General features: G+C 35.7%; 2 protein-coding genes across 3 annotated transcripts; one reads left to right on the top strand and one right to left on the bottom strand.

Moving 5' to 3' along the window:
• The first annotated feature begins 15,757 nt into the window (after positions 1-15,757).
• LOC108201752 (uncharacterized protein At5g39865) lies at positions 15,758-18,123 on the top strand. 2 transcript variants are annotated; one of them, XM_064084008.1, is made up of 2 exons: positions 15,758-17,020; positions 17,750-18,123. In XM_064084008.1, exon 1 carries the CDS (start codon positions 15,951-15,953, stop codon positions 16,704-16,706), a length of 756 nt encoding a protein of 251 aa, XP_063940078.1. In that variant the 5' UTR covers positions 15,758-15,950; the 3' UTR covers positions 16,707-17,020; positions 17,750-18,123. The 2 variants fall into 2 exon arrangements, with proteins under 2 accessions (XP_063940078.1, XP_017225529.1); XM_017370040.2 differs by having other exon boundaries at positions 17,715-18,123.
• Positions 18,124-18,930: 807 nt separating this feature from the next.
• On the bottom strand, positions 18,931-22,777 carry LOC108201751 (F-box protein SKIP5). Its single transcript, XM_017370039.2, has 5 exons — positions 22,585-22,777; positions 20,913-21,057; positions 20,760-20,838; positions 19,771-19,829; positions 18,931-19,496 (listed from the first exon to the last, which is right to left on the bottom strand). Exons 1-5 carry the CDS (start codon positions 22,700-22,702, stop codon positions 19,142-19,144), a joined length of 756 nt encoding a protein of 251 aa, XP_017225528.1. The 5' UTR covers positions 22,703-22,777; the 3' UTR covers positions 18,931-19,141.
• Positions 22,778-24,402: the final 1,625 nt, after the last annotated feature.

The raw sequence follows: 24,402 nt of genomic DNA, 5'->3' as shown, positions 1-24,402 counted from the left end.
TTCTCCATCAGTTGAATGCTGTTCCAGTCTCATCAGTTGAATTCCTCAGCATCATCCGTTGAACACTTTGTCTTCAGTTGAATGCTTGATTTTCATCAGTTGAAACATCATCCAGTCTTCATCAGTTGAACAGTTACATCTCATCAGTTGAATATCCTTCACTTAGATAAAATTACATGGCATTGGATATTTACAATTAGCCATCCTATTCTACCCATCCGTGATAATTCCCAAAGACAAGAAATGTAACAATTACAACTGAAATTGATAAAGATTCTAAGTGAGACATGTTACAAAATGTTATGTTATCATCAAAAATTATTGATTCCTAACAATCTCCCCCAATTTATGACTGGAGAAGATGCAGACATAAATTCTACACTTGATGATAACAAAACATTAATAAATAAAATGCAGAATTTAAATACAAGAGTTAGAAAAGATTACAGATGATTATGCTCCTCTAGACTGAGCAGTTACTTGTTCCTAGAAGATCTTCTTCTTCTGGACTGAGTTTTCTTCAAGAATATTAATCTGCTTCTGAAAGATCCTGTAGAACCATTCTTCATCACTATCTGTCTGTTGAGCTTGGATTGGAGAGTCTTCAGAGTATTCAAGCTAGCAACCTTGAGTTGATCTTTAGGTCTGAAAAATCTCCTAACACCTTGATTGTCCCTAAATTCCATGACTGGAGTAGGTTCATGATGAATTTTCTTTCCAGTGTAGGGAATTTTCAGCCTTCTTTGTAGACTAGCATCTGAGTTCCATTCCTTCCTGATCTCAAGGATTCTCTTTAGTACCATTTGCTTTGCAGGTGGTGTAAATCCTCCAGTCCTCTTCATAGATCCATATATTTTGTTAGAGAACTGAATCCCTCAGAATTCAGAACTCTGTGAAGAGGCCAGATGACATCACCCTTGTTTTTGTAAGAGAATACCAATCTTTCAGGTAACTTTGAAGTTGCTTCTATTCCTCTTACTCTTGAAGATCATCCAGCTCCAGCTCCAACTCAGAAATTTCTTCAATGTTAGCAATGATCAGATAGTCATCAGGATTTTCAGGTTCTTTTGGAGGTTTAGGAGGGTTAGCCATCCTCTTAGCCACAGACTTGACCTTCTTCTTTGGCTTGGAAGATTCTTGGACAAGAAAAGCTGGAATTGGAATATCTTCCAAGTCAATTGGCTCCTCCTTTGGCATTATTGGCTCATCATGGAAGTTGACATCTGGATGTACTACTGTGGTATCCTTGATTGGAGAAGAAGGCTTGAGATAGGCTTTTCTGGCACTTCTTCTCTTCTCTTGGCTGCCTCAGGCATCTTAGTTTTAGATTTGACTCTCTTTTTCATTGGAGACGATTCAAGAGGCAATCTTTCCTCATTTAAAAGCTCAGCTGCCAACTCCTCTTCCAGCTCAATAGCATACCTTTCATCAACCTCTATTTGGTTCAAGGAGAGTTGGGATTCAAACTCCTCTTTTTCACATTCTCTGGCCACCTCTTCAGCTTTTGCAAATGAGTAGTGAGGATGGCCAGTTCCAATAAACAGCTTCTGGCCTTCTCTGTAGATGATGGCAAAATGAGCCTTTAAGGCTACATCTGCACAATCTTTATAACTTTTGATTTCTTGGCCCAAAAGCTTGTATTCATTTTTGTCAGGCCTGGCTAGTGGAAAGTAGATTGAGCTTGAGTCTTTTCCAGGCCTGGAGTAACCACAATTGTTTGGAAACAGAATTGGCTTGAACTCATTCAGAAATGATGGCTCACCCTTTTCTGTCTTGGAGGGAATAACAATCTCAGGTGTAATTACCCTGAGAATTGTGGTTGTGGTTGGAAAAGAGATTTGAGCTGTGGTGGCTGTAGAAGATGTAGATGATTTCTTGCCCAGTTGAGCCACTCTCTTTGCAATGGAGTCCAATTCTTTCATCCTTGCAATCTTCTGCTTTTCCCTTTCAGTGTGGAAAGGGGGAGGAATTTGACTGATCAATTCTGCAGGAGTTGGTAATTCTTTCTCCCCCTTTTTGTTAGCAGCAAGTGTAGGGGATGAACTGGGAAGTGAAACACCAGAGGCAAGAAGAAGATGTTGAAGCAGTCCAGTCTGAATTCTTTGATGCTGCAACATCTCATCCATTCTAGAGTTTAAGGTGTAGACATTTCCTTCCAGAGCTTCCACTTGCTTCTCCAATTGTAGTTGTTTTTGCTCAGATGCAGAAAGAGCTGATTTGACCTGAGCTGGAAGCTTCTCATCAATTTGCTTGGTCTGATCAGTCTTAACAGAGGCAATAAGAAAATTGAGATGCTCTATCTCATGCTGAAAATGGAGAGATTGAAACTTGTGAAGCTTGAGATTGTCTAGTGCTTGACTGGCAATGGTGGCAGAGATGGCTGGAGAAGAGGATGAGCTTCCAGGTTGTGATTGAAGAATGGTGGAGGCTTGCCTTTCCAGCTCCATGCTAACAACAGCTGCATTGGCAGACTGCATGGAGAGCCATGAAGGTAGAGAAGTTGTAGGTTGTTCAACAAGAGATTCCTCAAGAGCATCATTGAGATCTTCATCACTATCATCATAATGAAAATCATCTCCAGCATTGGCAGGCAGAGCTGTAAATGCCTCCTTTGCTCTAAGCATTGAAGATGTAGTGTGAATCAGATGGAGGTGCCTCTCAGCTGCTTGATTGTCCAATCTGGCAAAGTCTTGAATGGAGGACATTCCATGAGTAAAAGTCTCAGGGTCTAGTGAAACACCATCCAATATGGATCTGTATTCAGCTTGAAACTCTTGTTCACTAAACCCTTCATTGACACCTGCATTTCTCTCAATTTCTCTCTGTTCTTGCATCAAGGGCTCCCCTTGGCTCACCACACCACTCACCTCTCCCTCACTTACCCTTACTAAAGGGTCACTCTTATCCTCTCCTTTTTCCTGGCCAGAAGAAAATGCCAGACTCTCCACACCCTCTCCTTTTGCCAGCTCACTAGGCTGCCTCTCCACTCCTTAGCTCACTCCACTCAATCCTAAAAGTGTTTGTGCTACCATGTGATCAACTGCTGTAGAAGAAGGTAAAGTAATTGAAGTAGCAGCAGTTGTCAACTGATGAGAGACATCAGTTGAAACATGAGTAGAGGAGGCATTCAACTGATGAGAGCTGTTAAGCAGATCAGTTGAAGGACAAACACTTGTCAACTGATGAGAAAGATCAGTTGAAGAAAATGAAGAAATAGGTTTAGAGGCTGTGACAGTTGAGTCTGTGGTGATTGATTTTAAAGGAAAATCCACAGAACACACTGTCACAGAAGAAGGAAATGGAAGAGAAAAATCCAACAAATCATCAAAATGATGATGATCAATCTCAGATGGGGGCTTCTCCATGAAATCCAAAGATGGAGAATTTACAAGTGTGGTGTGAATTAATTCCACATCCACAGAAGAGGTTGGGGATTGTGTTTGAGTAGTAGAGATGGTAAGATCATAAATATGGGTGATTGGTTGAGATGAAGAAGGGGGCTGTGACTCCACATTTATTGGAGTCACATCAATCTGACTTTGAGAGGTTAAAGGCATAAAATCCAGAATGGATGCCTGTGTGTGTGCAGAGTGCTTCAGTTTGTCACTTCTTAGCTTCTTTCTCCCATAGGCTTTTATTGGTGAAGAAGTGGTGTCCCTCCCCCTTTTTGACTGTGTCCCTGGTTGAGGACTATTTTCAATAGCAACATCCTTTTGGGAGGATGCTACTAGGGATGTGTTTAATTCCATATTAACATCTACAGTCTTTTGGGAGACTGCAGAGTGGCCAGGCTGGTTAACACACATCTCTCCATCCTTATTCTTAGGGCTTCTTTTATTTTCACCCTTTCCCTCCCCCTCACAACCTCCAATCACACTCCCCTCAGGTTTGTGTTTCTTGGATTTTACAACAGATGACTTTTGGGAGGCATCTGAGGTTGATTTAGAAGACTTGTTTTTAGAAGGTTTTGCCACTTGTGTGGACTGTTGATGGGCCTCTTCAACAGCCCTGATGGCAGAAAGCAAAGAAGTTGAGGGTTGAGAGAGAGTAGTAGGAAAGCCATGTACCTCTTTTTGCTTTCCAGCCTCCATTATTGGCAGGTACACCACCTCCAAGGATGGGTACAGATTCATCCTAAAGAGGTCTTTAAAGACTCTCTTTTCCTGCACAAAACTGGGAAGCTTGGCTTCCTTTTTAGTAATAACTAGCTTATCATTGAGATGATTAGCTAGCATCATAAGAAATCTGACATAATAAATATTCCTAGGTCTATCAGTTTTATCACCTAGTTTCTCCCCAATTTCTTGGATCATCAAACCACCAAAGTTGAAATATTCATTAGTCAGGAACATGTAAAGCATTTGTAAAATCTGGGAAGTAAGAGCATTGAAATTACTAATTTTACCAGAAAATGCTTTAATAAATGCATCACATAAATAACTCCATTCTCTCCTAAGACCCCTTCTCTCTATTTTACCTAAGGCATCAGTTGGTAAAACATAATTCATGGCATAGAGTAAATTAACCAACTGAACATCACTAGGCAAAGATAAAACAGTATCTTCAGGAATCTTAAAACATGCTTTCATAATGTCAGCATTAACAGAATGAGTTTCATTTTTAATAGAGAAAGTTAGAGTTTCATTCTCACTATTAAACTCTGCAGAGGTCCACATTTCCTCCACTATTTCATGGTAGATGATAGGAGCTTCAGTCATAGCATAAGAGAGCTGGCTTGACTTGATGAACTCCATCATCCTGTGATACTCCTTCTCCTCCACAGCTTTAGTATCCACAAATGACGCAAAGTTGTTCTTCTCATAGATAAACCCACTTGGTGCAGTATACTTCTTCATGGGTGCCATTGTAGTTACAGAGAAAGCTTGAGGAAAAATTAGAGTTTGCTTTTGCACAGAGAGAGAGAAGAGCTTTGAGAATTCGAAAGAGTGAGATGAAAAGAGAGTGAAAATAAATTAAAACACTTAAATACTTTCTCAGAAAATTGCTGTGATTGGCTGAGAAATTACCGTTGAGAAGAAATTACTCTTATTTATCTCTACAAAAATTACACACACGATCGTGTGTATAAAGTAGGAGAGAGACAAAAGAAATTTCAATGGCTCAGATCTGATAATACTTTCAACGGATGAAATAAGCGCCTCTTTAAACTTCCTATTCAACTGATGAAGATCAGTTGAAAGCGTCTTCAACTGGTGTCATCAGTTGAATGAAAAACAACGCAAGAGGATATTGTTTCAAACATCAGTTGAAACAATTTCACTAGTTCATCAGTTGAAATATTATAGACTTTATCCAGAATTATAATTAATTCAATTTTGATAAATCAAAATTAATCAAATTCTGGCTGCCAAATTACAGAAAAATTCACTCTAAATTAGGAGAAATTTAACATACCTAATTTACTTACCAACCTTGTGAATGTGGATTCATCAAGAGGCTTTGTAAAAATATCTGCAATCTGTTCTTCACTTGGAACAAAATGCATTTCAACAGTACCAGCCATCACATGTTCCCTTATGAAGTGGTATTTGATGTCAATGTGCTTGGTTCTTGAGTGTTGTACTGGATTTTCAGTTATAGCAATAGCACTGGTGTTGTCACAAAATATTGGGATTTTTGAGAGATTTAATCCATAATCAAGTAATTGATTTCTCATCCACAATAATTGTGCACAACAGCTTCCAGCTGCAATGTACTCAGCCTCAGCTGTAGAGGTTGATACAGAATTTTGCTTTTTGCTAAACCAAGAAATCAATCTGTCACCAAGAAATTGACAGGTGCCTGTTGTACTTTTTCTATCAATTTTGCATCCTGCAAAATCAGCATCTGAATATCCAATTAGATCAAATCCAGAGTCTTTAGGGTACCAAATACCAAGATTTGGTGTTCCCTTAAGATATCTGAATATTCTTTTTATAGCAATAAGATGTGATTCTTTAGGATCAGATTGAAATCTAGCACAGAGACATGTAGAAAACATAATATCTGGTCTACTAGCTGTCAAATATAAAAGAGAACCAACCATGCCTCTATAATTAGAGATGTCCACAGATTTCTCATTAGGACTTAATTCTAATTTAGTGGCTGTTGGCATGGGAGTCTTAGCTTCTTTGCAATCCAGTAAATCAAACTTTTTAAGTAGATCATAAATGTACTTAGTTTGATTTATGAATATACCTTCCTTTACTTGTTTAACTTGTAAACCAAGAAAGTAGGTGAGCTCTCCCATCATGCTCATCTCATACTGACTTTTCATTAGATTAGCAAACTTCTTGCAAAGTTTCTCATCTGTAGAACCAAAGATTATATCATCTACATAAATTTGAACCAGAATAAAGACACCATTTACATTTCTGTAAAATAGTGTTTTATCCACAGTTCCTCTGGAAAAATGATTATCTAACAAGAATTGAGACAGAGTGTCATACCATGCCCTTGGTGCTTGCTTTAGTCCATAGAGTGCTTTTAATAAAAAGTAAACATACTCTGGAAATTCTGGATCTTCAAAACCAGGAGGCTGACTGACATATACCTCCTCTTCCAGTTCACCATTTAGAAAAGCACTCTTGACATCCATTTGATAAACTTTAAAGTTTGCATGAGCAGCATAGGCTAGGAAGATTCTTATTGCTTCTAGTCTTGCAACTGGTGCAAAGGTCTCATCAAAATCAATTCCTTCAGATTGAGAATATCCTTTAGCAACAAGCCTTGCCTTGTTTCTGGTGACAACTCCATTCTCATCCACCTTGTTTCTGAATACCCACCTTGTTCCTACAATTGTTCTGTTTTTAGGTTTGGGTACCAGCTTCCATACATTGTTTCTCTCAAATTGATTTAATTCTTCTTGCATAGCAAGAACCCAATCAGCATCTTTGAGAGCATCTTCTATGACTTTAGGTTCATCCTGTGAAAGGAATGCACTGTACAAACACTCATCTTGAGTTGCTCTTCTTGTTTGTACAGATGCATTTGCATCTCCAATAATTAGCTCAAAAGGGTGATCCCTTGTCCACTTTCTTTGTGGTGGAAGTGATTGTCTTGATGATGTGGCTTCATTATTGAAATTCAGGTTTCCATGTTGGAAAGCTCCCCCTAAATTTGACATCTCATTATTTCTAGACTGATTGAAACTTTGAGACATTCTTTCAACTGATGATCCTTGAGGTGTTTCAACTGATCCCTCCAATGTAGTTTCAACTGATGCTTCAGTTGAATTTCCATTTGCAGTTGTTTCTTGCACCAGAGAGTCATCAGTTGGAATATTAATTCCAGGATTAATTCCAACATTTTGAATAATGTCATCATCATCATCACTGTCATACAGATCACCTTCACCTTCATTTTCAAATCTGAGATTATCATGAAATCCTTCATCTGAGAATCCTTGAATCTTCTTATCATCAAAAACCACATGGATTGATTCCATAACAATGTTGGTTCTCAGATTATATACTCTAAATGATTTTCCATCAGAGTATCCAACAAAAATAGCTTCATCTGCCTTGGCCTCAAATTTTCCAAGATTTTCACCTTGATTTCTTAGAACATAACACTTGCATCCAAATACATGAAGAAAGCTAATTGTTGGCTTCTTTCCTTTGAAGAGTTGAAAGGGAGTTAGATTATGAGGTTTGGTAATTAGTGAAATGTTTTGAGTGAAGCAAGCAGTGTTCACAGCTTCAGCCCAAAAATAGGTTGGAAGTTTAGCTTCATTAATCATGGTTCTTGCAGCCTCAATAAGAGTTCTATTCTTCCTTTCAACAACACCATTTTGTTGTGGAGTTCTTGGTGCAGAGAACTCATGAATAATTCCCTCTTCTTCACAAAATTCTTTCATCACAGAGTTCTTGAATTCTGTCCCATTGTCACTTCTTATCCTTCCAACTTTGACATCTGGATTGTTGTTTAATGCCTTGATATGATTGATGATGATTTTCCCAGCTTCATCCTTAGAATGCAGGAAGAAAGTCCAAGTGTATTTTGAAAAATCATCAACAATCACTAGGCAATATTTCTTCTTTGAAATAGACATGATGTTGACTGGTCCAAACAAATCCATATGCAAGAGCTGAAGGGGCTTCACAATTGATGAAAGAGTCTTGCTTTTGAAAGAGCTTCTCTTTTGCTTTCCTAGCTGACAGGCTCCACAAAGTCCATCTTTTGAGAATTCCAGCTTTGGTAGACCTCTTACCAAGTTCTTCTTTACTAACTCATTCAAGGTTTTGAAATTTAGATGAGACAATCTCTTATGCCATAGCCAACTGTCATCTGAGCTTGCTTTGCTGAGAAGGCAAGTGATAGATTCAGATTTGACAGAATTGAAGTCAGCTACATACACATTTCCTTTTCTTTGTCCAATCAGAACCACATTGTTGTCATCTCCTTTGGTGACAACACAGGCTGCAGGAGTGAAATTAACTTTGTAACCTTTGTCACAGAGCTGACTGATGCTAAGCAAGTTGTGCTTAAGACCAGACACCAATGCAACTTCATCAATGATGACATTCTCTTTAGCAATCAAGCCATATCCCATAGTATATCCTTTGCTGTCATCTCCAAAGGTAATGCTAGGGCCAGCTTTCTCCACAAACTTTGTGAGCAGGGAGGAATCACCAGTCATGTGCCTGGAGCATCCACTATCCAAGTACCACAAATTCTTCTTGTGGTTTCCCTGCACACATTTTACAAACAGATCAAGTTGATTTTGGTACCCAAATTGCTTTGGGTCCAGATTTGTTAGTCTTAGCAGCCTTTTCCACTTTCTCAACCTTTTCCTTGGATTGAATTGGTTCAATCTTTGGTTTTGGTTGAGAAATTGGAACATCAACTCTGTTTTCAAACACAGGCCTTTGAGACATGCATAAATTGTTCATTCCATGCAAGTTTGAATGAAATTGAGGCATGTTAAAGGCATTGAAATAAGGATTGAACATATATGGCATGTTAGACTGAGAATAAGGATTGTGAGGCAATAAACCAGGCATCATATTCATAGCAGATAAATTCATGTGAGGAACAGATGTCATAGGAATAGGCAAGGATAAATTAGGAGCAACCACAGTTTTACAATTAGCAGATAAATGATTTACACTACCACACTTACTGCAGGTTTTCCTAAGAGCACTAGCATTGGGAGTGTAATTGGTGTGCTTGTTAACTCCTATTTTGCCATTTCTATTTCCTTTCTTCTTTTTAGTCTCCTCAGATTTATGCTCACTAGTATCCAACTTCTTCTTGTTCTTGTTACTGGAATGAAGAGTGTTATTAACACTATCACTGGTCTCAGAAGAACTATTCTCACCTTTAACAAAATTCTTTTTAACAGGACCATATTTCTTGTTAAGCTTCTTGAGAACACTCTTGTCAACTGATGAGTTTTTGTTCAACTGATGACTCTCATCAGTTGAGACTTTGTTCTTCAACTGATGATCATCATCAGTATTCTCATCACCTGAACTATTCTCAGATTTCTCAAGCACTTTCTTATTCCTCTTCCACTCATTTTCTACAAAGGTCTCTCTACCTTGCATGTTGATGATATTGGTGGAAACATCCCTACCAGATTTCCATTTGGCAATAATCTCTTGTTCCTTATCAAGCTGCTTTCTTATGATCTCTTCTCTTTTCAGAACAACCAAGAGATCATCCTTGGCTGTCTGACACTCAATTTTAAGCTTCTCAAACTCAATAAATTGAGCTTCTAAGACACTGTTTCTATCACTAAGAAAGGTGTTAGCTTCCTTAATCCTACTATTTTCCTTAGTAAGAGATTTTAAAGAAACATGCAAATGATACAATTCTGTAGACATTTCATTAATAGTAGCATTGCATTCATCTTTAGTTAACTCAACTAAGTTTGTAGTGAATACCTGACTGCTGCTTCCAGTGTTTTCTTCTTGATCTGTGGAGTTGGCCATTAGAGCTAGATTGACAAACTCCTCCTCTTCATCAGAATCATCTCCAGCTGCCCAATCATCCTTTGTGATGAATGCTCTTTCCTTTTGTTTGAGAAGTTCATAATATTTCTTTTTGTAGTCAATGTTTTCACTTGACTTTTTCTCAACTTTAGGCTTTCTGCACTCATTTGCAAAGTGACCTGCATTCCCACAGTTGAAGCACTTGAATTTTGATCTGTCTACCATGCTTCTATCAGACTTGGGATTGCCTTTAAAAGATTTTGCAGAATTAAAATTCTTTTTGAATTTCAGTTTGGAGAATCTTCTTGACAGGAAGGCTAGATGTTCATCAATTCCATCACTTTCTTCACCAGAATCAGCTACTTCTTTCTCCTTTCTTCTTCCTTTGCTTGACTCTGAGCTCTCCTCTTTGACCAACTTCTCAGTTTCTTCAACTTGAGACTTTCCCTTGTCCTTGACAGTATCCTCCAGAGATGCAACTAGAGCCACAGATGAATGCCCTTTCTTTTGGCTTTTCTCAATCTCTTCATCTTGCTCCATTTCAAGCTCATAAGTCTTTATGGTTCCATACAGTCTCTCTAGAGTATAGTCTTTAAATTCTTGTGTATTTCTGAGAGAGACTGTCATGGGTTTCCATTCTTTAGGAAGAGCTCTTAAGAATTTCAAGTTTGAATCCTTAACTTGATATACTCTTCCAAAGAGCTTTAGACCATTTAACAGTTTTTGAAATCTGTTAAATGTATCACTCAAACTTTCACCAGCCTTGAAATGGAATGACTCATATTGTTGAATCAGAAGCTGCATCTTGTTCTCTCTCACTTGCTCATTCCCTTCACAGATGGTCCTGATGGTGTCCCAAACTTCTTTGGCACTTGTGCAGCTAATAACACTATCAATCATTTCTTGATCCAAACCATTGAACAGAAGATTCATGGTTTTCTTGTCCTTGTGCACTTCTTCAGTATCTTCTTGAGAATATTCATGGATCGGTTTTGGAATCATCTTACCTACCATGTCTTCACCATCAGCTCCCATACTTGTGCAGACCTTCATGGGGACATGAGGTCCTTTTTCAATACAGTTCACATAGCTTTCATCAATGGACAACAGATGCAGATGCATTCTCACTTTCCAGTGAAAATAGTTGTCTTTGTCAAGAACAGGAATCTTCACTCCAGCATCCTTCTTTCCCATCTTTCTCTAGCAGTGTTGATCTTTTTCCCTGTTTGTTGGGAACCTGGCTCTGATACCAATTGTTATTTTACACCAACTATGAGAAAGATTGTAGAAGGGGGGGGGTTGAATACAATCTTTTACAAATTTAAAAGAATCAAGAATGATACACTAAAAACACAGTAAACAGAAAAACACCAAGTATTAAAAATACGGGTGGATTGAATGATCCACCCGTGAGATTTTATATAGAAGAATCTGTGGATTGTTTACAATTCGCACAGCTGCTGGTTCATCACTCAACAAGTTCTAACTCTCAGATTTTTCTCTCAAGTAATTTGAACAAGTTCAACTGATGCTACTAACTTGGTTATATACTCCAAGTTTTACAAAGCTTTTAGCTAGATTACAAAATGCACTCTAATCTAAAAACAATGCTGCACAACTTTGTCTTATGCATGCTTTCTGAGATGTCTTCATCTTTGACCATCATCTTGATTTGATCCAGATTGCACTGCATGAGATAAGTATGTTTCTGCTTCTTCTTTGTTTTCCTAATTAGGCTTCCATGTCTATTTTAGTGTAATTCGATCCATGTGATTTGTCAGACTTAAGCTCTAGTCACTTTCAACTGCTCTTTGCTTTATCAGTTGAAAGTTCTGGTTGCTTTCAACTGCTCTTGACTTTATCAGTTGAATGCCTGGCTCATCAGTTGAATGAATTACAAACTCCATCAGTTGAATGCTGTTCCAGTCTCATCAGTTGAATTCCTCAGCATCATCCGTTGAACACTTTGTCTTCAGTTGAATGCTTGATTTTCATCAGTTGAAACATCATCCAGTCTTCATCAGTTGAACAGTTACATCTCATCAGTTGAATATCCTTCACTTAGATAAAATTACATGGCATTGGATATTTACAATTAGCCATCCTATTCTACCCATCCGTTGATAATTCCCAAAGACAAGAAATGTAACAATTACAACTGAAATTTGATAAAGATTCTAAGTGAGACATGTTACAAAATGTTTATGTTATCTTCAAAAATTATTGATTCCTAACAGTATTTACGCTAGCAGGCGGAGTGAGCAGGTGGAGTGATCTCGTGGAAATCTTCAAAACAAACGGTTGTAACTAATTCGACTATGGAAGCTAAGTTTGTAGCTTTGGATAAAGCTGGGCAACAAGCTGAATGGTTACGCCAATTTCTAGAAGATATTCCGAGATGGGAGATGCCAGTACCACCATTTTGTATACATTGTGATAATACGGCAGCTATAGGTACACCATAGCGTGTACTATATAATGGAATGTCCAGACATATGCGTCGTCGACATAATTTCATTAGAAAACTACTCTGAACTAGAGTTACCTCGATTGATTTTATTAAATCAAAAGATAACACCGCGCTAACCAAGGGGTTAACAAGTGAGCTAGTTAAAAAATCATCGAAAGAAATGGGACTAAAGCCCATAATAAAAATCGGTACAAAGGAAACCCAATCTTGTTGACTGGATATCCCAAGATCTTGGTTCAATGGCACAACCTAACTGTAAAGACTTAGTGAGATCATTGTGGGGGGTTTTACTCCTAGGTCCATTCCTACGATGTAAGACAGTGATAAGTGAGATAAAGGCTAAGCTATGCTTTTAAGTTTTAATGATCAGCATGATTCGAACAAATATTGCTTTTGTATCGGTAGAGAGATCACCTATGTGAGTGAAGTGGGGTCGCATCAGGAAGGAATTATGAGGGCTAATTCTGGGAAAAACTCACAGAATCAGGCTAAAGCTCAGGACCAAAATGGGCTTAACAGTGAGAACTGAACAAATATAGGGAAAGATTCCGGTGAGAGATGTATCATCATTTCACAATACAGAAGTGCAGTTCAAGGTCAACGCTACTACTGAAATTCTAGAAATGTAAATATATTCTTACAAGGGAAGGTTAAAGGGGTAACACCTACCTATCCAATGCTGGTTTCTACCGTGCACTTCTATCTCCGTGTCAAAATGTCTTCTTATAGTCAATTTTATTCTTGTGGGGGATTGTTAGATGTTTGAATAAATTTGATTTGCATGTATCTATTTTATACATTTGTAACTTATATTTTTTTTGTAACCAATGATAATGATTTGTAACTCCTCGATAATAACTTTGGTTTTATTGTTATGTGTGGGTTACAAATTTTATTTATTGCTTGTGGGGGGTATAAAATTTATTGGATTGTAAGTTATAAATTTTTACTCCTATATAAGGAGGCCTTTGCATATTGTTTGAGTACACAAAAAAATACATATCTATCTTGCATTCCTTTTAGAGCTCTTTAGGGTTCAGTTTCTGTGTGATAGAAGCAATATTTATTCGGTTCGTAGGAGGCAGGTCTCTAGTACTTTAGATCACCTCTATTCATTGTATCCTGGGAGACGGAAGCCACAACACCTTCAAGCACCACGTGGAAGAGGCTTATCAGTTTTAAGAAAAGCGTGATTTTCAAGTGCCTCGAATTTTATTTCGGTATTTTACTGTTGATTCTTGATTTCAGGTAATTTCAGGTGTTGTACTTCCTACAAGTATCTTTTTTATATGTATGTTGTATGTGTATCTTTTGAAAATCGGTTTTCTTATAATAATCGTCTAAACATATATTTATTATCCATATATGTTTCGGATCACCCGAGCCCATGCTACCATTGTAATGGATTGTTATGTAACATTTTTCCTCCTCAGGCCTATACAATATTGTAACCGAATCAGCAGTCACCATCAAGACACAAACATCTATATGCCAATGCCTCCCCTTGAACAAGAATATCCCATTCTCATTCTTCCAAACTTTGAGTGTCCCTAAATTCCACTTAGTGACCTCCAAACCACCATTCTTCATCATCGATATATCCATCTACAAAAATAACGTGCATCAACCACGAGTGTCCTTCCATCTGATGATTCACTCGATCCTTGCTTTCAAAATACTCTGACCTCTAAAAGAACACAACTAGCTAGTATCATCCAAATAATTCACCTGGTTGATCAAACCATTAAAATAATTGTGATGATCATTCCATCTTCTTCCATCTCGAGTCCATCATGATTGATCCACGATGAAAGCCAACTGTCATAACGCACATAACATTGTCTCTTCCTACTTTCTTAGCTTTTTACTAACAAAATCTTCATCATATTCTGCATTCGCAATCGAATCCCGAGTTTTCCTCCAACCTCATCAATCATGATCCTGATCTTGGCTCTTGATGCCACTTATTAGATATAAAAACACAAGATTCATTTTTAAATGCATAGCACACACACAAAAATATATGACATGTAAAACCCACATCCCAACTTATATTATTAATCAAGACTGTTATTAATAATACAGTTAATCAAACTATGATACTCAAGCATCGCTCTCAAGTGATACCTAAGTCTACATCTTGAGCACACATAACAAACACAATATGATTATGTATATATAGTCATCTCAAACTTCACTAAATCATAATCTAATCCTGAAATATGTAACTTTAATCAGAATCCAATTCTGAAATCTAACTCAAATCAGAATCCAATTCGTATTGGGTTAATGCCCACCAGTCATTGCCATACTTTGTGACCAAGACATACCTTTTATAATGATTGTCTAAACATACAACTATAATCCATATATGATTCGGATCACTAAAGCCCGTGATATCATTGTAATGGACAGATACCTAACACAAGTGTAGATATAATATAATATAATTGGACTGTAATATTTTCATGAACTTATTATATTTTTTATTTTAATATGCAGACTCATTTTTTAACTAAAATTTTTTAGAGTCGGAATTGTTCTCACCCTCCGACATACACACACATGTGTGTAGTAATGTGCTTCATCAAATATCTGTTCTTACTTTTTAGTTTTGATTTTCATTGCTTGTGAATTGCGGAGGCTGGAGAAGTTCCGTGTGTAGTCGTGCAGATGCAGTCTAAAATTCTAGGATTGGAAGCATTTTATTTCTTTTTGAATTTCACTGTACTTTTGTAATGTAAATCAGCAGATGCTAGATTGAGTAGTCCCATTTGTTTTAATGTAAACTTTAAATAATCAGACTTTAATTTGTTATTTTTAAGTGGTGTATGAATCAAGTGAAGTTTGGTTGAATGATATTTTTAATTACAGATTGTAATTTACAAGCAATACAAGCTGTTTAAAATTTTTGGGTTTTTCAAACCGAAACCGAAACCGAAATAATTCGGTCGGTTCGGTTCAGTCCAGAATAATAATTCGGTTTGGTTTCTGAAAAAAGTCTAATTCAGTTTTCAGTTTTTTCGATTTGGTTTTGAACCTAACCGACCGAATGCTCAGCCCTAATGTGTACACAGCTAATATATTCCTCCTTCCGTCTTTTTTTAGTCGTCTAATTTTGACTTTTAACAATCAAAACTGACCAAATTTTGACTAAACTTTTTATATATTATATAATTGAAAAAATATTTACAAATTATATTATTATAAAATACGTATAATTTATTTTAAAATATAATTTTTAACTTTTTAAAATAATAAAAAAATTGTTCATAATCTTTGTTCAAAAAATATCAATCTTTTAGTATGCACATGTATCCTGTATGCATATATATGAAAAGCCATTTTGTTCCGTCATCTCTTTCGCCTTTTCCTTCCCATTTGCTTTCATTCTACGCCTTAAAAAAACATCTATCTCTCTCTCTCTCTCTCTCCCTCTTTTCATCATTCACTTCCTCCGATTCATACCCACCAATCCAATCTTTATTACCCACACAACAATCTCTCTCATCTTCACTTTTTTCAGCTCAACAACACAAAAAATGTCCGGGTTTCGTGAGAATTTCCTGAAATCATCGCTCTTTAACCGATCTTTAACCATTAATTCGTCGGCCAATGAGTATTCCAAGAACCCCAGTAGTAATTCATCGTTTGATCGAAGTGGGTCGATGAGAAAACCGTCTAATTCTTTCGAAACGGTGAAAGGGAAGGTCTTGGGTATTCGCAATTTATTCGAGTCGAGAAAACATTCGAAACCATCGGAGACCGAGCCTCCGGATAGTAGCCACAAATCGGTGTTATCGGATTCTAGGGTTTCTTTTAAGGATGATTTTTCAATTAGTTTGCCGGGTGATAAAGTCGTTGTTTATTTCACCAGTTTACGGGGAATTCGAAGGACTTTTGAGGATTGTTATTCTGTGAGAATGATTTTACGGGGCTTTCGGATTAATGTGGACGAGAGAGATATTTCCATGGACTCGGCCTATAGAAATGAATTGGAAAAGATCATGGGACGAAAAAATGTTAGTTTGCCTCAGGTTTTTATAAAGGGAAAGCACATTGGTGGCGCGGAAATTGTTAAGCAATTGAACGAGACAGGGGAATTGAGGAAGTATCTTAAGGGGTTGTCGACCAGGGAACCGGGGTTTGTTTGTTATTCATGTGGAGATGTTAGGTTTATACCGTGTGTAACTTGTGATGGGAGTAGGAAGATATTCGATGAGGATGCGGATATGTTGAAGAGGTGTGATGAATGTAATGAGAACGGGTTGATTCGTTGCCCGACTTGTTGTGATTGAATGTTGGTTAAGGGGTTAGATTATTGATTACATAGGTATTTAGACGGTTTGTTTGCAGACAAGGATTGAGGGTGGAGTGATCTTAACTCTTGATCGCAGTCGTGTGTATGGTATGGTGATTATGAATGCTTCATTCTCTCTGGATGTAGGGATACAAAGCTTATTGTGTATATTATGCTTGTAAATTGATGATGTCTTAGCATATGGTGTCTAGGATGTTATAGTACTATGCTTATGTGGGTATGGAACTCCTACATGCTGCTCGTGGTTGTCTCGAGTCTCTCGACAATTACATTCAATAAAAATGGTTAGAGGTAAATGTTATGAACCTTTTCCAAATGTGACTGGATTGTGTTTTCAAATGTATTATCATTTGGTATGTGTATAGAAATGTTTCTATACTTTGGGATCAGAATATTTCTACTGCATCATTTCTTTTTCGCTATCTGCATATTTCATTATATGTTGCGGTCGCAGCCATTACATACTTTCAATTTTAACAGTAATAAGGTATTGAGGAGATCACGGGACTAGGGATATAGTTGAGACTTGAGGTGTTAGATTATATAATACCACTGGAGATATTTAAAATTTGACATTTGTGGATGCATAACCTTGTTATATATTCAGGAAACTATATGAACTGCAGTGTTAAACTGTTTGTAACAGTTGTATAGAAGAATGTCTCCTGGATTGCTAGAAGATCTTGTAGGATCGTAATAGATTGCCAATAACATAGGGTCAGGAAACTATATGAACTGCAGTGGCTGATAAACTGTTTTTCACAATTGTATAGAAGAATGTCTCCTGGATTTGCTAGAAGATCTTGTAGGTTCATAATAGATTGCCAATGACATAGTGTCGAGGGGATTAAATTATTCCCTAAAGAATCACTCTTGAAAATTCAGGGCTAGTGAAGTTCTCCTTTAGTTTATGGAAGATCCATGATTATTTTCCAATTACAATAAAACAAAGCAGGTTAGCAACAAATTTTTGTTGTCTTGATAGGTGGTACAATAAACAATACGCTCGGCTCGGTGCAGGACTCTGAGCTTGGTGCCTAATGTGACCGACTCGGTACAGACTCGCCAAGTACGTGTGACGTGTATAAAATGACAATGGAGTCTGATACAGCCTCTTGGCTTTGAGCTTGGTGCTTGATGCGGGGTAGGCTGAGTATGTATGACGTGTATATACAAAATGATAATGGAACGGGGGTAGGCTGAGTACGTATAACGTGTATATACAAAATGATAATGGAACCGGACACGGCTTCTTACTCTTATCCGGGAACCGGGGTAGGCCAAGTATGTATGGCGTGTATATACAAAATGATAATGGATCCGGACACGGCCTCCTACTCGTATCTTGTGTCATTCTATCAGAATGTATGATTCCTAGCATACAATTTATATTCTATTATCATGTCTTCCTTGTTATTTTCTTGTATTAGCAGGTAGACGGTATAATTTGTTTTTTAACTCAATAGAATATCTGGAGCTCCTTTGATTACGTATATTTTCCCATCGTCTAAAAAATGTAACTGGAAAGATAAATTTGGAAATATATCAGGAAAAAAGATTGCCTTCGTCAAACTAGCTGCAATTAATATCGCAAGTTTACCTGCAGGAAAATAGGTTATTTGTCAATATCCCTTGCTCTTTCATGTTTCTGTTAGTTTCAGGGTTCAATTTTAATCATAATTGTATACTACTTTCTTAATCAGTTTGTTTTTCTATACTGTAAGTTATATATGAGATGGGTGAAACCTGAATCAAAGTCGATCGTGTCGATAGATCATGTACTCAAAATCCTTCATGGTTGTATTTCTTCGATTTTTACACAATTTTTTGATAAAACGGTAGTATGATTTGAAACGCTTTAAAGCATAAACACGAAATATGTATTCCATGTTTATCTTACCCTAATGAATCAATAAAATAATTTGAAATCAAGTATGTATATTCTACTTATTGAAGATATTGTAAAAATCAGTGATTAGTCGTGATCACTGATTAATCACAGCGAGTAATCACAACTCGCTGAACTGATTAAATTTCCGATATTTAATTTAATTATTCTTTTAATCTTCAATCAATCCAATTAATTTTTGTTCAGTGTTTTTTTTACAACACAAAGCTCGCTTGGAGCAAGAGCCAAAGTTCTATAAAGCTTCTAAACAACTCCAGATTACCTCATATTTAAATATATTGATACCAATATATGGATAAATAGACTAAATTGGAGGTAATTATGCCCGGGCATTATGATTTATTGTTAAACATACATAATGTAAAACATATCCTACAAGACTAAAAACCTGGAAAATGAAAGTGAAAAATAAACAAATATATTCTTACAGACTATGGTTTTACAACATGATTGCATGAGAGAGCTGAAAAGGCATAAAGTACAACAGAACTGCGGGGACGACTTCATTGCTCCCGATGCTCTACATCAAACCAAAAAAAGATACTGGTTTGAGCATAAATAACACGAACTCGCTGCAATGCTAGGCTTCCGCTCGTCAAGACAGCCTTCGCACCCCCTTCTATTCGAGTTTGAGAAACCGAGACACCATCGCCACAACATTTCAGCAACGATGGAGCGACCTTTGGGCAGCTAGATGTGCTAATAATCGCATATGACAGATAGTCTAAGGGGTCTGACTCGCACTGGAGAAAGCAACAATCAATTATCAACTTCCCGCTTCGATGAAGCAAGCAGCAACCTAGCTCTGCCTTCACAGTCAAGTTGGCTAGTTTGCATGTGGACAAGAACTCCAACGCGCTGGTTAAAGTCAACAATTAATGAGCAGATAGCAAAAAGAACACACAATATGTATGTTAAAAACTGATTATAGAAATTGTGCCTGTTTAACGTTTAATATATTACTCAAGGTAGGGATGAATACAGGAGTAACATTAGTTTTTCTTGCTTTCTAAAGGGAAGTCATAGTACTCGTAGTTCAGCCAAAAAGACTTCATGCAAGTACACATTCAGGCACCTAGATATTATATAAGATATTACAAAAAAAAAGGACAGAAGAAAAATTATATTATACCTCTCTGAACCACGAGAGCATATCAGAGTCGTTTCTTCAGGAACATCACCTCCACCAATCTGAAAAATTGTCCAAACAGAAAGCGGAACGATAGTACTATATCTTCAAATAATCGTTGTTATGCACCCCACAATCAAACTGGAAAGTGTAAATATCTTGCTGAAGAAGCCAAGAGTACTAGATGATATAGCATTTATATGTTCCAATGAGACTTTATTTACCAAATTGTCGATAAGTGAAAGAAAAACTCCCCCTGCTCTACACAATGATTTAGTTGGAAACAGATGTGTCACTAGGAGATAAATCTGGTAATTTAGAAAATGACTCCATACAAATTCACCAGCTTCACCTTTAAAAAGAGAGTGTTTTTCATTTTGTTGGGGTTTTTTTGGGGGGAGAGGGGGCAACAAACAATGATTAAAGATTTGATTTAAAATTTTCAAAACGACCATTTCTACAAGTAAATAAATTACAAATATTATGAAAAACACCGAATAAACAAATGACATACAAAAGATAAAAAGAAACCAAAAAAAGATCCAAGTGCACCATACACAATGACAGAGAAACAGTAATCAGTATCAGCAGTGACAAAACAATTCAGACTGTTTTACAACTACATCAAATAAAACATGTGTCATCAAATGATGTTGGGAATCGCTGAAAAAAATCCAGAATCCGGCAACTCAAGAAATTATAGGGCAGCAAAAATCTAACAGACTTGTATAGAAAAACAAGCATGCAGGAAAAATCTAACAGACTTGTATAGAAAAACAAGCATTTCTAACACCTGCTTCAACAGCAAAATAAACCATGGCCCCTGTATCTGTATAGTTCTTAAGATATAACATAAAAATGGGCAAGTTGAACAAGTACACAATGAAAAAATACTGCACTGCATCACAACTGATTTCACTTTACTAAGCCGAGCAATACCGAGGAAACATGCACTTAATTGGCTTTTTCAAGGAAGAAAACCAAGAACATACCAGACAAAGTGGCTTCTTTATCTGAATATTTGAAGCAATATGGCTCCCTCCTGCCCCAATTAAAATGGTGTCCCCAGGCCTGCATGCCAAAGTCTTAATTAGTTTGATTTGGATATAGAGACTCGTGAGGTCTAGCAGGACAAAATAACTAACCTTGCAGCAGAGACAGCCGCTTCCACAGTAGGGAAAACACCAGGCTGAGACAGATCTTTGACCATCCTATCTACTCGTAACCATAATCGAGGGTGACATGCCAGAAACATCCATCTGTGGCAAACGAGGGCGGTGTTATACCGATCTGCAAACTCAACAGCCATTCATAACAGTACCACATAAAGTAGCATTTTATATCTACATTATAGTCTACATTTTTAACTAGTATTGAAATAAATCATCAATACAACTACAATCTTATTCACATTCAATGTAACACTCAGATATAAAATTTTTAATTATTTTATGCTAATTTAGACACACAACTACAAATATAGAAACTGAAAAAAAAAGTTCAGCAGAGTATAAAAATCTTCAGTAATTCCAAACAATACAACTATATAACCTTCAGCAATTAACAATGCCTACCAGATCTTTTACTGTCAGGGACAAAGTAAAAAATTAACACAGGCATGAACATGTAAACCACAATCAAAATAATAATTTCCCACCAGAGATTATTACTTTCTATTGCATCCCTTTAACTTAATCTGTTGCAAAATATCCATGTAGTTGTCAATAAAATAATCTTTCGTGAAGCCAGAATTCATTTACAAAACCCTGATATCTACCCAAAGTCTTGAGATATCAAACTTCTAACAGCATAGAGATTGAAGGCCCACATACTAAAAACCCCTTGTCCGTTCAAAGGAATAGGTAGTAGAAACTTCCCTAAATTATGCCAGTTTACAAAGCATACTCAATGTGTTCACAGTTCACCTTCTTTCAAATAAAGAAAGTACTTGAAAGATCATCACCTAGCACTTAAATGCAATCGAAAAATGCATAGACCTCTAAGGAAACTTTTACTAATTACAACAGTGGACAGACTTTCTTGTGTCATTGCAACACCTCCAAAAATTAAGAAAACCCATAAAAAACTAATCTTTTAAGATAATAGTAATTTTGAGACCCCGAATCACTTTCACATCAAACGTGAAACACTAATCTTTAGAATTTTGCATTCCAGATTAGGTATTGTAATACGAATTAGATCCAAGAACACAATCATCACTATAATAGAAGTCCAAACATTTTCACAAACATTGCTACAATATCAAAAGGGTTCGCCAAATCTTTTCAACTAACACTTAATCGAGTTAAATATTGACATTTGACAGGCATATAGACAAAGGGCAAAAAACTTCAATAGGAATTCTTGATCAACAAATTAAGGATTTAGTGTCCAAACACAATATAATCAATACAAAAATCCAATTTTATTCACATTAATCGCTGGATTATTAAAATGGGTTCACAAATCACTCAATTAACACTGAATTAACTTAAAAAGTTATTGGCTACAATTATAAAAGTATGAGTTTTTAACATCCAAACACATCACAACCAGTAGAAAAACTCAATCTTTTACACACAAGTCACTAAACTATCAAAAAGGGATAAAAATGACTTAATTAACATTTGTTTGACCTAAAAGCTGATAAGCATGTGGAGAAATCAGGGTTTTGAGCACGAAATACATCATAATCAATACAAAGATTCAATCTTTTTCACACTAATCGTTGAAATTTCATAAAGGGTGTACAAAACAAGTCAATTAACAACACTAAATTGAGCTAAAAGACAATAAAATATTAGGGAAAAAGAGTACCTGGAATTGGGAGTAAGAAACTAAATATATGCATAAGACAACCATCATCAAGCTTATTTATTTGTGAATTATCTGACCAGCTTTTTGATAAACGCTTTGATTTCTTTCGAGTCTCCATTGATTTGATGTGAGATTTTTCTTCACAAGAGAGGCTTGGGGATAGGTTCGGTTAAGATGACGACCATATATACATACTGTCCGTGCGGGTTGAGCCCCTGAACCGGCGCGGTCCGCGAGTAGCGAATTATAAATTTAAATAAATAATCATTTTAAATTTCTTAATATTTTTTATAAGTTAAAATTTCATAAAGTAGATCATTATCATTATATATACTTGCTGTATTATATATTACATTTATGATTTATGAGTACTATATTTTTATAATATTATATATATATAAAATTGAATTCTATAAAGACACTTTTTAATTGAAAATTATGTATAAATAAAAATATAATAGTTTTCGAACTCTCCAATAAATAAAATATTCATATATTTTTTCCAATAAAATTATTTAACATTATAATAAATTTTAAAATAACAAAAAAGTCAATATAATGTATATTTAAATATATACATTTCCAATTCTCGTGAATATTATATCTGTGTAGGGTTATATATTTTAAATAATAAATTTAAAAATTGTTGGATTTGTACATATTTTATGTTACAACAGATAAACCCCGGTTGATTTGCTACGGCTTGTGAATTGGTAAAATAAGAAGAAAACTCCACGGACAAAAATCAACGGCTAGTCAACAACAAACATAACATGTTATTATGGTGGTATTCAATTACTAAGGAACAATCAGGGCCGGCTCAACAGTAAAGCCAACTAAGCGGTTGCTTAGGACCCCCAGAAGGCCATAAATTTTTATAATTTTATATGTATGTTTAGGTTATAATAATTAAATTTTGATTTGTATTTATGAAAAAAATATTTAAAAAAAACATGAATTATTATACTTTAAAAAGAATATATATATATATATATATATATATATATATATATATATATAAAATAAGGAATTATTAATAAAAAAGATTAACATTAAAAAAATGAGAATTGGAAGAAGTAAATGATTTTGAATTTTTCAGTGATGTTTGTAAGTACTTAATAAATGTAATACGCATATATTTTAAATCTATTTTATTTTTCATAAGTTTTACGTTATTATAAATTATATAATTTATATCTTTCCGTTATAGTAATTACTTTTAAAATTTAATTTGTTTAAATGTTATATTAATATAAAAATTAGCCTAAAAATAAAAAGAACAATATATAACATGATGTATAAATTTTGTGTAGCATGTAAATATTATTATTATGTTCTCATAAATAAATTTTTATGTATAATTTATTTTATAAGCATACAAATTGTAAATTATTTCAAATATAAAAATAAATATTACATAAAAATTTATTATAAATAATATATAAATTTATATGTTAAATAAAATAGAAATATTTTTTATATATAAAAAAAGGGGCCTCCATTAAATTCTTGCTTAGGGCCTCATATTCAGTTGAGCCGGCTCTGGGAACAGTAGACAACAATACTCTTAGAAATAACTTAATTATCACATTGTGGATTCAGAATAGCCTTTATTTTTATATAAAATGTATAAATCAAACGACCGGTTTATATGAATTTAGTGAGATTTGGACAAAAGTAAAATCATATCACTTCAAAATATCTTCAAAATAGACCTAAGTTAACGTGCTTAAGGTTAAAATAGTTTTAGGAATCCTATGACTCTCTGTGTCGAACCTGTGTGGTTTCCTTCCTAATAGGGGGCTATAAATTTTCTCT

This window comes from Daucus carota, chromosome 9 (assembly GCF_001625215.2).
Source record: "Daucus carota subsp. sativus chromosome 9, DH1 v3.0, whole genome shotgun sequence".
Classification (NCBI taxonomy): Eukaryota; Viridiplantae; Streptophyta; class Magnoliopsida; order Apiales; family Apiaceae; genus Daucus; species Daucus carota.
The sequence above is the reverse complement of the archived record's forward strand: the minus strand, read 5'-3'. Positions and strand labels throughout refer to the sequence as shown.